Source organism: Sphaerodactylus townsendi, unplaced genomic scaffold, assembly GCF_021028975.2.
Source record: "Sphaerodactylus townsendi isolate TG3544 unplaced genomic scaffold, MPM_Stown_v2.3 scaffold_25, whole genome shotgun sequence".
Taxonomy (NCBI): Eukaryota; Metazoa; Chordata; class Lepidosauria; order Squamata; family Sphaerodactylidae; genus Sphaerodactylus; species Sphaerodactylus townsendi.
The window spans coordinates 424,353-436,168 of NW_025950418.1; the positions used below are offsets into that span (position 1 = coordinate 424,353).

Consider the following 11,816-nt stretch of genomic DNA (forward strand, 5'->3'; position numbering starts at 1 on the left):
TCTTTTGCTGCTCAACTGTATTTATCCATTACCATTGTTTGCCTGTATTTTTTTAAAAAAACTCAGTTTCAGGGAAAAAAGAATATAATTTGAGTCTGTAATCTTAGAAAAGCTTACTTTGGCTCATGCTCATCAAAGTATTCGAGAGAAGCTGGGGGGACCTGTTAATTTAGAATGTCCCTTAACAAGTGAGGTTTTAAGAATTACTTCCCCGCCCCACCCCCTCCTAAAGGTTGGTTGAATAAAAGGAATTCTAATGCAGTTGAAGAGCATCTTATTGCAGACCTGCCGTTGCAATGCAGTGGCGTAGGAGGTTAAGAGCTCGTGTATCTAATCTGGAGGAACCGGGTTTGATTCCCAGCTCTGCCGCCTGAGCTGTGGAGGCTTATCTGGGGAATTCAGATTAGCCTGTGCACTCCCACACACGCCAGCTGGGTGACCTTGGGCCAGGGGCGTAACGAGGCAGCCCTGGGCAAACTGTAGCCCTGGGCAAAACCTGAGTTGGATGCCCCCCCCCCCCATGGGCGGCCACTCCACCACAACCAATTTTTTTTTTGCACCAGGACATTGGTGCCTACAAGGGGTGACGTTTTTAGACATATCAGCACCAAAATTTCAGAATATCATCAGGAGACTGTCCTTATTCTACCCCCCAAGTTTGGTGAGGTTTGGTTCAAGGAGTCCAAAGTTATGGACTCCCAAAAGGGGTGCCCCATCCCCAATTGTTTCCCATGGGAGCTAGTAGGAGATGGGGCTACAGTTTTGAGGGTCCTTAACTTTGGCCCCCCTGAACCAAACTGCACCTAACCTGGGGGGTATCATCAGGGCAGTCTCCTGATGAGATCCTGAAAGTTTTGAGACTGTGCCTTCAGAAGTGTGCCCCCCCTCCCCAGCCTGCAACCCCCATGGACAGCAATGCAGAAAACTCAATGCAGAACAAAGATTCTTGGGCAAATTTCTGGGATGTTCCTGCAGGGGGCGTATTTTTGGATGTATCGGCACCAAAATTTCAGGGTATCATCTGGAAACTGTCCTTATGGGTCCCCCAAAGTTTGGGGCAGTTTGGTTTAGGGGGTCCAAAGTTATGGACCCTCAAAGGGAGTACCCCATCCCACATTCTTTGCTAAGGAGATGGGGGCTACCCTTTTGAGGGTCCATAACTTTGGACCCCCTGAACCAAACTGCACCAAACCTTGAGGGTGCCATCATGACAGTCTCCAGATGATACTCCCTGCCCTCCCTGCAAGAACATCCTGAAATTTGCCCAAGAATCTTTGTTCTGCATTGAGTTTTCTGCATTGCTGTCCATGGGGGTTGCAGGCTGGGGGGGAGGGGCATTTCTGAAGGCACAGTCTCAAAACTTTCAGGGTCTCATCAGGAGACTGCCCTAATGATTCCCCCCAAGTTTGGTGCAGTTTGGTTCAGGGGGGCCAAAGTTATGGACCCTCACAACTGTAGCCCCCATCTCCTATTAGCTCCCATTGGGAACAATGGGGGATAGGGGCACCCCCTTTGGGAGTCCATAACTTTGGACTCCCTGAACCAAACTTCACCAAACCTGGGGGGTAGCATAAGGACAGTCTCCTGATGATACGCTGAAATTTTGGTGCCGCTAGCCTAAAAACTGCGCCCCCTGCAGGCCATAAATGGAAAACCACTAAAAATACCCCAAAACGAACCCAGCATTTTGATGCCCCCCCACAAGGTGATGCCCTGGGCAGCTGCCCACCTCGCCCAATGGGCATTACGCCAGTGCCTTGGGCTAGTCACAGCTTCTCGGAACTCTCTCAGCCCCACCCACCTCACAGGGTGTTTGTTGTGAAGGGGGAAGGGCAAGGAGATTGTAAGCCCCTTTGAGTCTCCTGCAGGAGAGAAAAAGGGGATATAAATCCAAACTCCTCCTCCTCCTCCTCCTCCTCCTCCTCCTCCTCCTCCTCCTCTTCTTCTTCTTCTTCTTCTTCTTCTTCTTCTTCTTCTTCTTCTTCTTCTTCTTCTTCTTCTTCTTCTTCTTCTTCTTCTTCTTCTTCTTCTTCTTCTTCTTCTTCTTCTTCTTCTTCTTCTTCTTCTTAATGGCTTGCTGGTGGTAGTAAACTGCTTTTAGGTCGTTCAGGGGTCCTGAACCTCTTTCAGCCTAAGAAGGCCTGTGGAATTCTGATCCAGGGACACAAAATGGCTGCTGCGGAAGAAGCACAAAATGGCTGCCGTGAGAGGCAGAGGCCTCAGAGGTCCCATGTAGTTTGACAGCACATTGTGTTACCTTCAGTTACACAGCTGAGATCTGTGTCCTACGGGGGCAGCTGCAGCTGAAACAGAGTTTTGTCGGTTTTTAAACTGTACAGCCAACTGGAAGCCCTACTTGGCAAAAACTTCAGCTGGCTTAACCACTTGATAAAGACATTTTGCAGGCATCATTGGGTTCCACCTAGAGGGTACCTCAATAGATAAACTGGAAGAGGTTGACTCTTTTTTGTGGGTGCAGAGATAGAGGCCTGTGCTAGCTTAATCCATTATTTTCTGTAGTAAAAACAAAAGGCAATAGGGGTTGCTTTACCACAAGGGTCATCAGTGGCTACTAGCCATGGTGAATAAATATCCTTAGATGTCATCACAGGTACCTGCAGACAGTGCTGCTACCCATATGTAGTGTCAAGCCGCTGAAGACAGTTGAGCATGGGATGCCATTTTGGTGTAAGAGGGAGGATAGTGGTGTGCCGTTCTGTTGTCAGTCTTATACGTGGTGTTGTCTGGTTGTCTCTGTGTTTCCGTCTGGTCCAGAACCAGGTGGGAGCTCATCCCTGGACTTGTTTGAACTGTCCAGATCCAGGTGAGAGCTGGTAAATGGGCTCTACTATTTAGTAATGGTTAATAGCAGGTTAAGTAAGGGTAAGGGACAGTAGACTTGTGCAGGCAGCTGCTGTTCCTGAGTATTTTTCCAGTCATGGTGATGCTGGTGACCACATTATACTAGTGGGCTATTGTCTCTTACTTCAGATTCTACGCCAGGGGTGTCGAACTTGCGGCCCTCCAGATGTTCATAAACTACAATTCCCATCAGTCCCTCCCAACATGAGCATTGGCTATAGTGGCAAGGGCTGATGGGAATTGTAGTTCATGAACATCTGGAGGGGCGCAAGTTCGACACCTGTATTCTACGCCATTCACAGGTAAAATAGCAGCCATCCAGGTCTTAATTTCTGGGTGAAAGGGCTGACCGCATGTGTATCACCGAAGCTTGACTGGGGGAGGGGGGGCAACGAAATCCAACTATGCCCACCCCCCATCCCCTGATATTCTGTGATGCATTAGAAGAGGTTGGGCAGGTGGTGTTACTGTAGCCGCTAGGTGTCAAACTCGCGCCCCTCCAGATGTTACGGACTACATTTCCCATCATCCCCTGCCAGCATCATGCTGGCAGGGGATGATAAATAGTCCATGTCTGGAAACGCAGTTTGTTACCTGTCTTGTAACCTATGCAGGATTATGGCCTCCTGGATTATGGCCTCCAGGATTATGGTCAATGTGCTATCCTGTACTCTTCTGGTTTTGAGAGTGTGTATTCAGTTCTGGAAGTGAGTGACTGGATTGACACCCCTCATTCCTTCCCCTCCCCCTCCCTCCGCTAGGGTGGGTGGGCCATGTCCAGATGTTGGGCCACCTCCCCTTCCCTCCCCTCCCTTGCATGCCACCCCTCACTCCCTCCCCTTCCCTTGCATGCCAAAAAAACCTGAAACTACTGGAAAATACTAAAAATATGAAACGTACCTGATAAAATTACCCTTGATGTTTGGAATGTCATGAATTCATTAAAATATACATACTGGAAAAATACTGAAAATATAAAACGTACGGCATAAAAAATACCCTTAAGTATTGCAAATTAATGAATTCATAAAAATAAAGATCCTTTAAAAACACTGAGAATACTAAAACATAGTGAAAATACAAAAGTTACCTGATAAAAATACCGTGAGAGTTTCAAATGTAATGAATTCATAAACACTATTAACTATTTACAAACGGTAGGAAGAGTTTCTGTCGCAGGATAAAACATTAAAAGGCAAATAATCACCACCCCTAGCTTTGTGGTCTACGTAGCCATACTAATAACTTGTTCAGCATGCAGTTTTCATTTCTCCCTCAGATTGAGTGCTCAAAACTTCCCTGTAAACAATATTCTTGGTTTTTCTCTCTGGTTGAAGGATGACTAAGCTGTCAGGTGAACTAACTCTGGAGCACTCTGAATGTCCCTCTCATTGTTATCACCCCCAACAAAGTATATCTGAAGAAATGACGGCTGCTGCTGGGGTCCCATCATGAGGCTTCCTATCCTGTGGTAGACCTGTCCCTGCACTTTGAATGTTGGCATGAAATTGCTCTCTTTCACCTCTCGGGCTCCAAAAGACATCATTTGGAAGCATCCATTGTATTTCCGGGAAGCAGAAAGGAAGTGTTCTGCCATTGGATGCTGATGAGTGAGAAGGCTGTGAAGAGGTTCAGGGTAGGGTTGAATGGCAGGGAGCTGAACTTTACCGCCACTGCAGCACATTCCTGGGGACTCACCCCGCCACTTCAGAGCATGACACCAAGCACAGGGTGATCGAAGTCCGAGAGCAATAACCTTGTCTCCACAGTAATCAATGTGAGAGCCGTATTCAAAACCCGACAAATATTTTTTTAGTCCAAGTGATAATTTGGTTTGTAATCTTTTTTAAATTGTATTTGGCTGTAGCGGTCTGGTTAACGTGAGAGTTGTTAGAAGAATACATTTTTCACAGCCTGTCTGTGAACTTCGGGGTGACTTTCAGCATACTTTTTCACAGCCTCTCTATGAACATCCGGGTTGGTTTTCACATATTTTGCAGCAGCTTCCCTTATTTGTCTTTTTTAAATCGAATCTGTAATCTGCATTTAATCCCTCTCCTCCTTTTAGAGGTTCCAACAGAAGGAACAAGTTTGTATGCGTTGAGGAGGTCGGTGGTAGAATCCAATTGGGCCACCAATGGCTCAATTGTGCTTGCTGTTTGGTGGGCATTATCAGAACTTGTCAATTCGACAAATGGAAGAAGAACGTCAAAGTGCCTTTCATTAAAATCTCCTGTGAAACGAATCATTTTTACTCCCCGTACTGCATCCTGAAACTTGGCAAGTAGGCTTTTGACTGTCACCTTTAGAATGTTCGCGCAGATGGCCAGAGTTCAGCAGAAAAATGCGTAATAACTCGAGTAAAACTGAATATTTTGAAAAATCCTTTCTTAGCGAGCACCTAAACCATATAACGAACCGGTGTGCCAAAATTTCAACTTTGCAGGTTCGGTGGTTTTTTAGTTCTTTGCATGAGTCAGTCAGTGGTATTTAGCGTTTATAGATATAGATATAAGACAATGTGTGCTTTAAAAAATAATTACAGTTCTGTTCTTTTCTTTCAACAATAATATTAGGTTTTTCTCCTGGTTTGGATTTTCTGCTACTTTCAGAGCTGCACTGAAGACCCTTTAGTTTACACTTCAAAAATCTTGCTCAAAAAAGAACAAGGCATTAAGCTGTTGGTAGAGAAGATGGAGTTGGGGAGCATGGAGGAAATGGAGTTCCGTGCCAGACTCCCATTAGATGAGGAAATAGATCAGATTACTTTCCTGAAGGTAGGACATGCTTTGTCTAACAGATAATATGTAAGACTTGAGTAAAAGCCTTAGAGTGATGTAAAGACTGAGTAAAAGTTTTAGGTAACTCTTCCGGAGGAATCCCCTGGGTTTGGTGTAGTGGTGTTTAAATGCTAGGGAAAGGTGATTGAAAAGGACTTAGCCAAGATACAATTGCTTGATTAACACCGCTTGCAGCTAGCTCGCAGATGTAATACACACCAATGGTTGTGAGCTCTCAGTGGCATGGTCAGCTTTTATTTCAAGTCTGGGACTCTTTAGTTTGGAGAGGAGACGTCGAGGGGGAATATGATTGAAGTCTATAAAATTATGCATGGGGTAGAAAATGTTGACAGAGAGATTTTTTTTTCTCTTTCTCACAATACTAGAACCAGGGGGCATACATTGAAAATGCTGGGGGGAAGAATAAGGACTAATAAAAGGAAACACTTCTTCCAAGTAACGTGTGATTGGTGTTTGGAATATGTTGCCACAGGAGGTGGTGATGGCCACTAACCTGGATAGCTGTAAAAGGGGCTTGGACAGATTTATGGAGGAGAAGTCGATTTATGGCTACCAATCTTGATCCTCTTTGATCTAAGATTGCAAATGCCTTAGCAGTCCAGGTGCTCGGGAGCAACAGCCGCAGAAGGCCATTGCTTTCACCTCCTGCATGTGAGCTCCCAAAGGCACCTGGTGGGCCACTGCAAGTAGCAGAGTGCTGGACTAGATGGACTCTGGTCTGATCCAGCTGGCTTGTTCTTATGTTCTTATGTTCTTAAGTCACCATGGCAGTTCTCAGAATATTTGTACTTAAAAAAAGCCCAAAATCATTGTTTACGTGGTGCTCCCGAGTGCCTAAGATATTTAAGTCATTGATTGTACATTAATTAATTTGGTGTTGCGATTAATGCCGATAAGTTAACTTACTTTTTTCAAAAATATTGTAGTTACTTGTGTGTGTTTTTTCATACAGCACTACCTGCAGGAGATGGTGAGAACTCTCCAAGAAGCTCCTCCTGGAGAGAAGTGAGTAGTGGAGCGCGACAGGGTTCTGTCTTGGTCCCAGTGCTATCCAATATTTTTATCAGTGACTTGGATAATGAAATAGAGGGCATGTGAATAAAATTTGCAGATGATACCAAATTAGGAGGTGTAGCTAATACCCAGGAGGACAGGGGCAGGATTCAAAATTATCTGGACTGATTAGAGAGCTGGGCCAAAACTAACAAAATGAATTTCAGCAGAGATAAATATAAGATTCTACTCTTAGGCAGAAAACATGAAATGCAGATATAGGATGGGTGGCAACACTGCACATGAAAGGGATCTGGAGGTCTCAGTAGACCACAAATGGAACATGAGTCAGCAATGTAATGCATCAATAAGTCTATAGTGTCTAGATTGAGGGAATTGTACCACTCTACTCTGCATTGGTCAAACCTCACCTAGAGTATGGTGTTCAGTTCTGGGCACCAAATGTGAGGAGGAGGAGGAGGAGGAGGAGGAGGAGGAGGAGGAGGAGGAGGAGGAGGAGGAGGAGGAGGAGGAGGAGGAGGAGGAGGAGGAGGAGGAGGAGGAGGAGGAGGAGGAGGAGGAGGAGGAGGAGGAGGAGGAGGAGAAGGAGAAGGAGAAGGAGAAGGAGAAGGAGAAGAAGAAGAAGAAGAAGAAGAAGAAGAAGAAGAAGAAGAAGAAGAAGAAGAAGAAGAAGAAGAAGAAGAAGAAGAGGAGGAGGAGGAGGAGGAGGAGTTTGGATTCATATCCCCCCTTTCTCTCCTATAGGAGACCCAAAGGGGCTTACAATCTCGGTGGAATTCACTGCCTCGGAGAGTGGTGGAATCTCCTTCTTTGGAGGTTTTTAAACACAGGCTGGATGAACGTATGTCGAGAATGCTTTGATTGTGTGTTCTTGCATTGCAGGGGGTTGGACTTGATGGCCCTTGTGGTCTCTTGCAACTCCATGATTGTGGTCTCTTCCAACTCCAACAGCCGCAGAAGGCCATTGCTTTCACCTCCTGCATGTGAGCTCCCAAAGGCACCTGGTGGGCCACTGCGAGTAGCAGAGAGCTGGACTAGATGGACTCTGGTCTGATCCAGCTGGCTTGTTCTTATGTTCTTATGTTCCTTTGATTCTATGATTGAGCTGCAAGTGGAAGCATCTTTCAGAGTTGCCCTTTCAAAGGCTTCCTTTTCCACAAAACGGTTGGGTTCACTCTTTATCCCTTGTTCCAAATTGAAACCAAATCAAACTGCACGTCACACTCGTCTACTTTTTCATCTTCCCTCTAACTTTTCTCCCCTTTTTGCCTGCACTGTGAGGGAAACCACATCGTCAGCCCTCCAGAACAGCAGCTGGCAGGATAGAGGGAGACCTCTGAGGCCTGGTGGGTAAACCTAGCCCTCCAGAACTTACAGTTCCCAAGCCAACCACTACACACCCTTTTGCACCCCTTTCCCCCAGGCCTGCCTGTATGCAGAGGGCTTATGTATGCAGAGGAGCAGCAGTGGCGTAGGTGCACTCTTATCTGGAGGAACCGGGTTTGATTCCCAGCTCTGCCGCCTGAGCTGTGGAGGCTTCTCTGGGGAATTCAGATTAGCCTGTACACTCCCACACATGGCAGCTGGGTGACCTTGGGCTAGTCACAGCTTTTCGAAGCTCTCTCAGCCTCACCCACCTCACAGGGTGTTTGTTGTGAGGGGGGAAGGTCAAGGAGATTGTAAGCCCCTTTGAGTCTCCTGTAGGAGAGAAAGGGGGGATATAAATCCAAACTCCTCCTCTTCCTCCTCCTCCTCCTCCTCCTCCTCCTCCTCTTCTTCTTCTTCTTCTTCTTCTTCTTCTTCTTCTTCTTCTTCTTCTTCTTCATCATTCCCTGTCCAAGGCACAGGGAAACAGCGGCCCCTAGTGGAGCAACCCTGTCAGTGCCTCAGTGGCTGATCACTCTGTGGGAGAAAAGGCCTCTGCTGTGAGAGAAAGTCACTGAGCGACAGCAGTGGTACCTCAGTCTTTCTGCAGTTGATAGGATGGCATCTCTGAATAATTAGTTGCCTGCCAGGCCTGTGCATGCACACTCCTTTCCAGGTGCAAATGAGAACTGATGTTGTTCCAGATGTTAACTAGTCAGCCCTTTCCCCAGGAAAGTCTCCTTCACTGCTGGCCTCCTGGTAGCCTACAAGACTATATTTGAGGGGAAAGGAACTTTCTCATGCTTCACTCGATTCTTTTTAGTGTTATTTTTTTTAGTAGGCTGCCCAAGGAAAGGCAGGATACAGTAGTGAACTCAAGCAGAGACTAGCAACAATATTCTAGATTGGGGTGTTGTGTGGTTTCCGGGCTGTACGGCCGTGTTCTAGCAGCATTCTCTCCTGACGTTTTGCCTGCATCTGTGGCTGGCATTCCTACCATCAGATCCTCTGGAGATGCCAGCCACAGATGCAGGCGAAACGTCAGGAGAGAATGCTGCTAGAACACGGCCATGCAGCCCAGAAACCACACAGCACCCCAGCGATTCCGGCCATGAAAGCCTTCGACAATACAATGTTCTAGATTGTGTTCAGGGTACCTCTTATAGAATCACAAAGTTGGAAGAGACCCCAAGGGCCATCAAGTCCAACCCCCCCCCTGCCATGCAGGAAGACACAATCAAAGCACTCCTGACGGCCATCCAGCCTCTGTTTAAAAACTTCCAAAGAAGGAGACTCGACCACCCTCCCAAGGCAGCGTATTCCACTGTCGAACAGCACTTATTGTCAGGAGGTTTTTCCTAATGTTTAGGTGGTATCTCTTGAATCCATTCCTCCCTGCCCTCGTCTCTGGAGCTGTGTCATCCCTCTTAAACTCGGCCCCAGGCGGAAACTGCAACGTAAAGTGTGAATTATGGTGGGGATGAGAAGCAATTTAATCCTAGATATTTTGTTGTCATTTCCCATGTGCGGGGCAAGATTTCTGCTTCCTTTCTCTATCATCCTTTCCCCTAACTGCTCCGTCACATTTACTGAGGGTTTCTTACACTCTAACTCAGGGGTGGGCAATTATTTTTTCCATGGGGCCGCATAAGAAACAGAAAATATTGTGGAGGGCCAGGCCAAAAGGCAGGGGGGTGAGGCGCTTTTGAAAGCCCCGCAGAAGCCGGCAGCCAAGGCAACCGGCTTCTGCAGGGCTTTCAAAGGCGCCTTGCTCCCCAGCACGGCAGGGGGGCCAGTCAGGGTCATCCGGCGGGCCGGATGTGGCCCCCGGGCTGTATAATGCCCAGGTCTGCTCTAACTACACACACTAACCGTTTCCCCCACACTTATGACAGACCCTCTCCTACGCCTTTGTTGATTCTGTTCTCAGAGTCAAGGAGGACCACCAAGGAGAGGTAGAAGAAGATGAGGAAACTGAGCAGAAATCTAATGCAGCGGAAGAGAAGTCTGATAAAGATGGCAGTGGTGAGGAAACAGGCAAAGAGAGTGACGATGAAGACAATGTGGGTTATGAACCAAATGAGACCAATCATGATTCAGATAGGGCGATTGCTGTGGAGCCAGTTCTTGAGAACTTTGGAGAGTCCCTGGACTTTAATATCTGGAAGAAAATGTTGGAGGGTATGTAACTCAGGAAAATCCATTAATTTTTTCCCGCTGGACAGTAAAGTGCTGTTGGTAATGGGTACCCTTTGGTTTATTTCAGATGCTGCTCCCAAGAGTAAAAGCGCTGGCGAACTTAAGAGAGCAAAGGCCAATGATCAAACCGCTGACGATGTGAAAGTTAAAAAAGCCCGCGTTGAGACGCGTGGAGCGGTTCCTAACCCTGACGTGATTGAGTTGGGACTTGCAGTGTTCCCCCTCCTGTCAAAATTGTGGGAACACAAAAAGATTGTTTACGAAAGCATCAAATTTGCACAAAAAAAGAAGAAAGAACTCGATGATATAAACCAGAAATTATATCTTTTTAGGAAGTTTATAAATCATGAATTATAAACCAGCTAATGTCTATTTAGATCATACCATGCATGCTGCACAGGTGTGGGGTGGCTTATCAGGAAACTATATGGTGTCAAACAAGTGACTCTGGTGTAGTTACTTAACCGGCCAAGGGGATCACCAAGGAAAGCTAGAAAATTAAATTGAAAATAAAATTTTTGCATTCTTTACTCGAGGACTCCCTTTGAGGATTTTTTTTTTGGTTTTTATAATTCCATTTAAAGGTGATTGAATTTTTTTGATGTTATGCCTCACCCAACCCCAGCTTGCTCTGATTCACCGCCTCCCTCCCCACCGCTGAACTCACATGGTCCCAATCGCCACCCGGCCCACCTTGCCTGGCTCATTGATCCACTGCCTCCTGCTGTCCCCGCTCTGCACTCGTACAGCCCTGGCTCACTGCTTTGTTTGTCCACTGCCTCCCTACACCCCCGCCTCAGCTGAATTCCCCCTCCAGCAGCAGAGAACTGGCAGCAATTTTGGGGGGGGGGTGTCCAGTGCTCAAGGCAAGCTTCAGGCGCTGTTTTGCAGCTGTACACCACTAAATCTTGCAGTTGCAATTCAGCAGGGTTTGCAACACAGAGGTATTCCACCAGACATGTGGTTGATGTCTACCGCCCCCCCTTTTCCGGTCAGGTTTTCCTGTTTAGGTTTTACCCTTAGTTTTTTCCCCTCTGATGGAGTCATGTATATATTAAATTGATTAATATGGGACCCAGGTGTTAATGAATGTGAGACCCTGTCAGTGGCGGGATCCAAAAATTTTAATCACAGGTTCCAACGGTGGTGGGATTCAAACAGTGGTGCCGCCGCACACCAGTGGCATTCCTGCCTAGGTACAGGGGGTACCCTATGTCCCCGGGCACCCCCCATTTGGTCACGTGGGGGGCGCCAACATTTCAGGGTCGTTCGTGTGTTTTTAAATTTTTAAGTGTTTTTTCACGTTTCAGCCTGCAGGGGGCGCATTTTTAAGGCTATCTGCACCAAACTTTCAGGGTACCATCCAGAGACTATCCTAATGATACCACCCAAATTTGGTGATGTTTGGTTCAGGGGCAGCAAAGTTATGGACTCCCAAAGGGGGTGCCCCCATCCCCATTGTTTTCAATGGGAGCTAACCTGAGATGGGGGCTACCCATTTGAGGGACCATAACTTTGGTCCCCCTGAACATAACTTCACCAAACTTGGGTGGCATCATAAGAATAGTTAACAGA

General features: G+C 46.9%; 1 protein-coding gene across 2 annotated transcripts in view; it reads left to right on the plus strand.

Moving 5' to 3' along the window:
- LOC125425287 (nuclear factor 7, brain-like) overlaps positions 1-10,771 on the plus strand; it is a 32,336-nt gene extending 21,565 nt beyond the window's left edge. Inside the window, exons 6-7 of one of the 2 annotated variants that reach the window (XM_048482884.1) lie at positions 10,038-10,223; positions 10,309-10,771. In XM_048482884.1, the coding sequence (XP_048338841.1) occupies positions 10,038-10,223; positions 10,309-10,598 (476 nt within the window). In that variant the 3' untranslated portion in view covers positions 10,599-10,771. Of the gene's footprint in view, positions 1-9,972; positions 10,224-10,308 lie in introns of both variants that reach the window. The other variant, XM_048482885.1, reaches the window with a different exon arrangement.
- Positions 10,772-11,816: the final 1,045 nt, after the last annotated feature.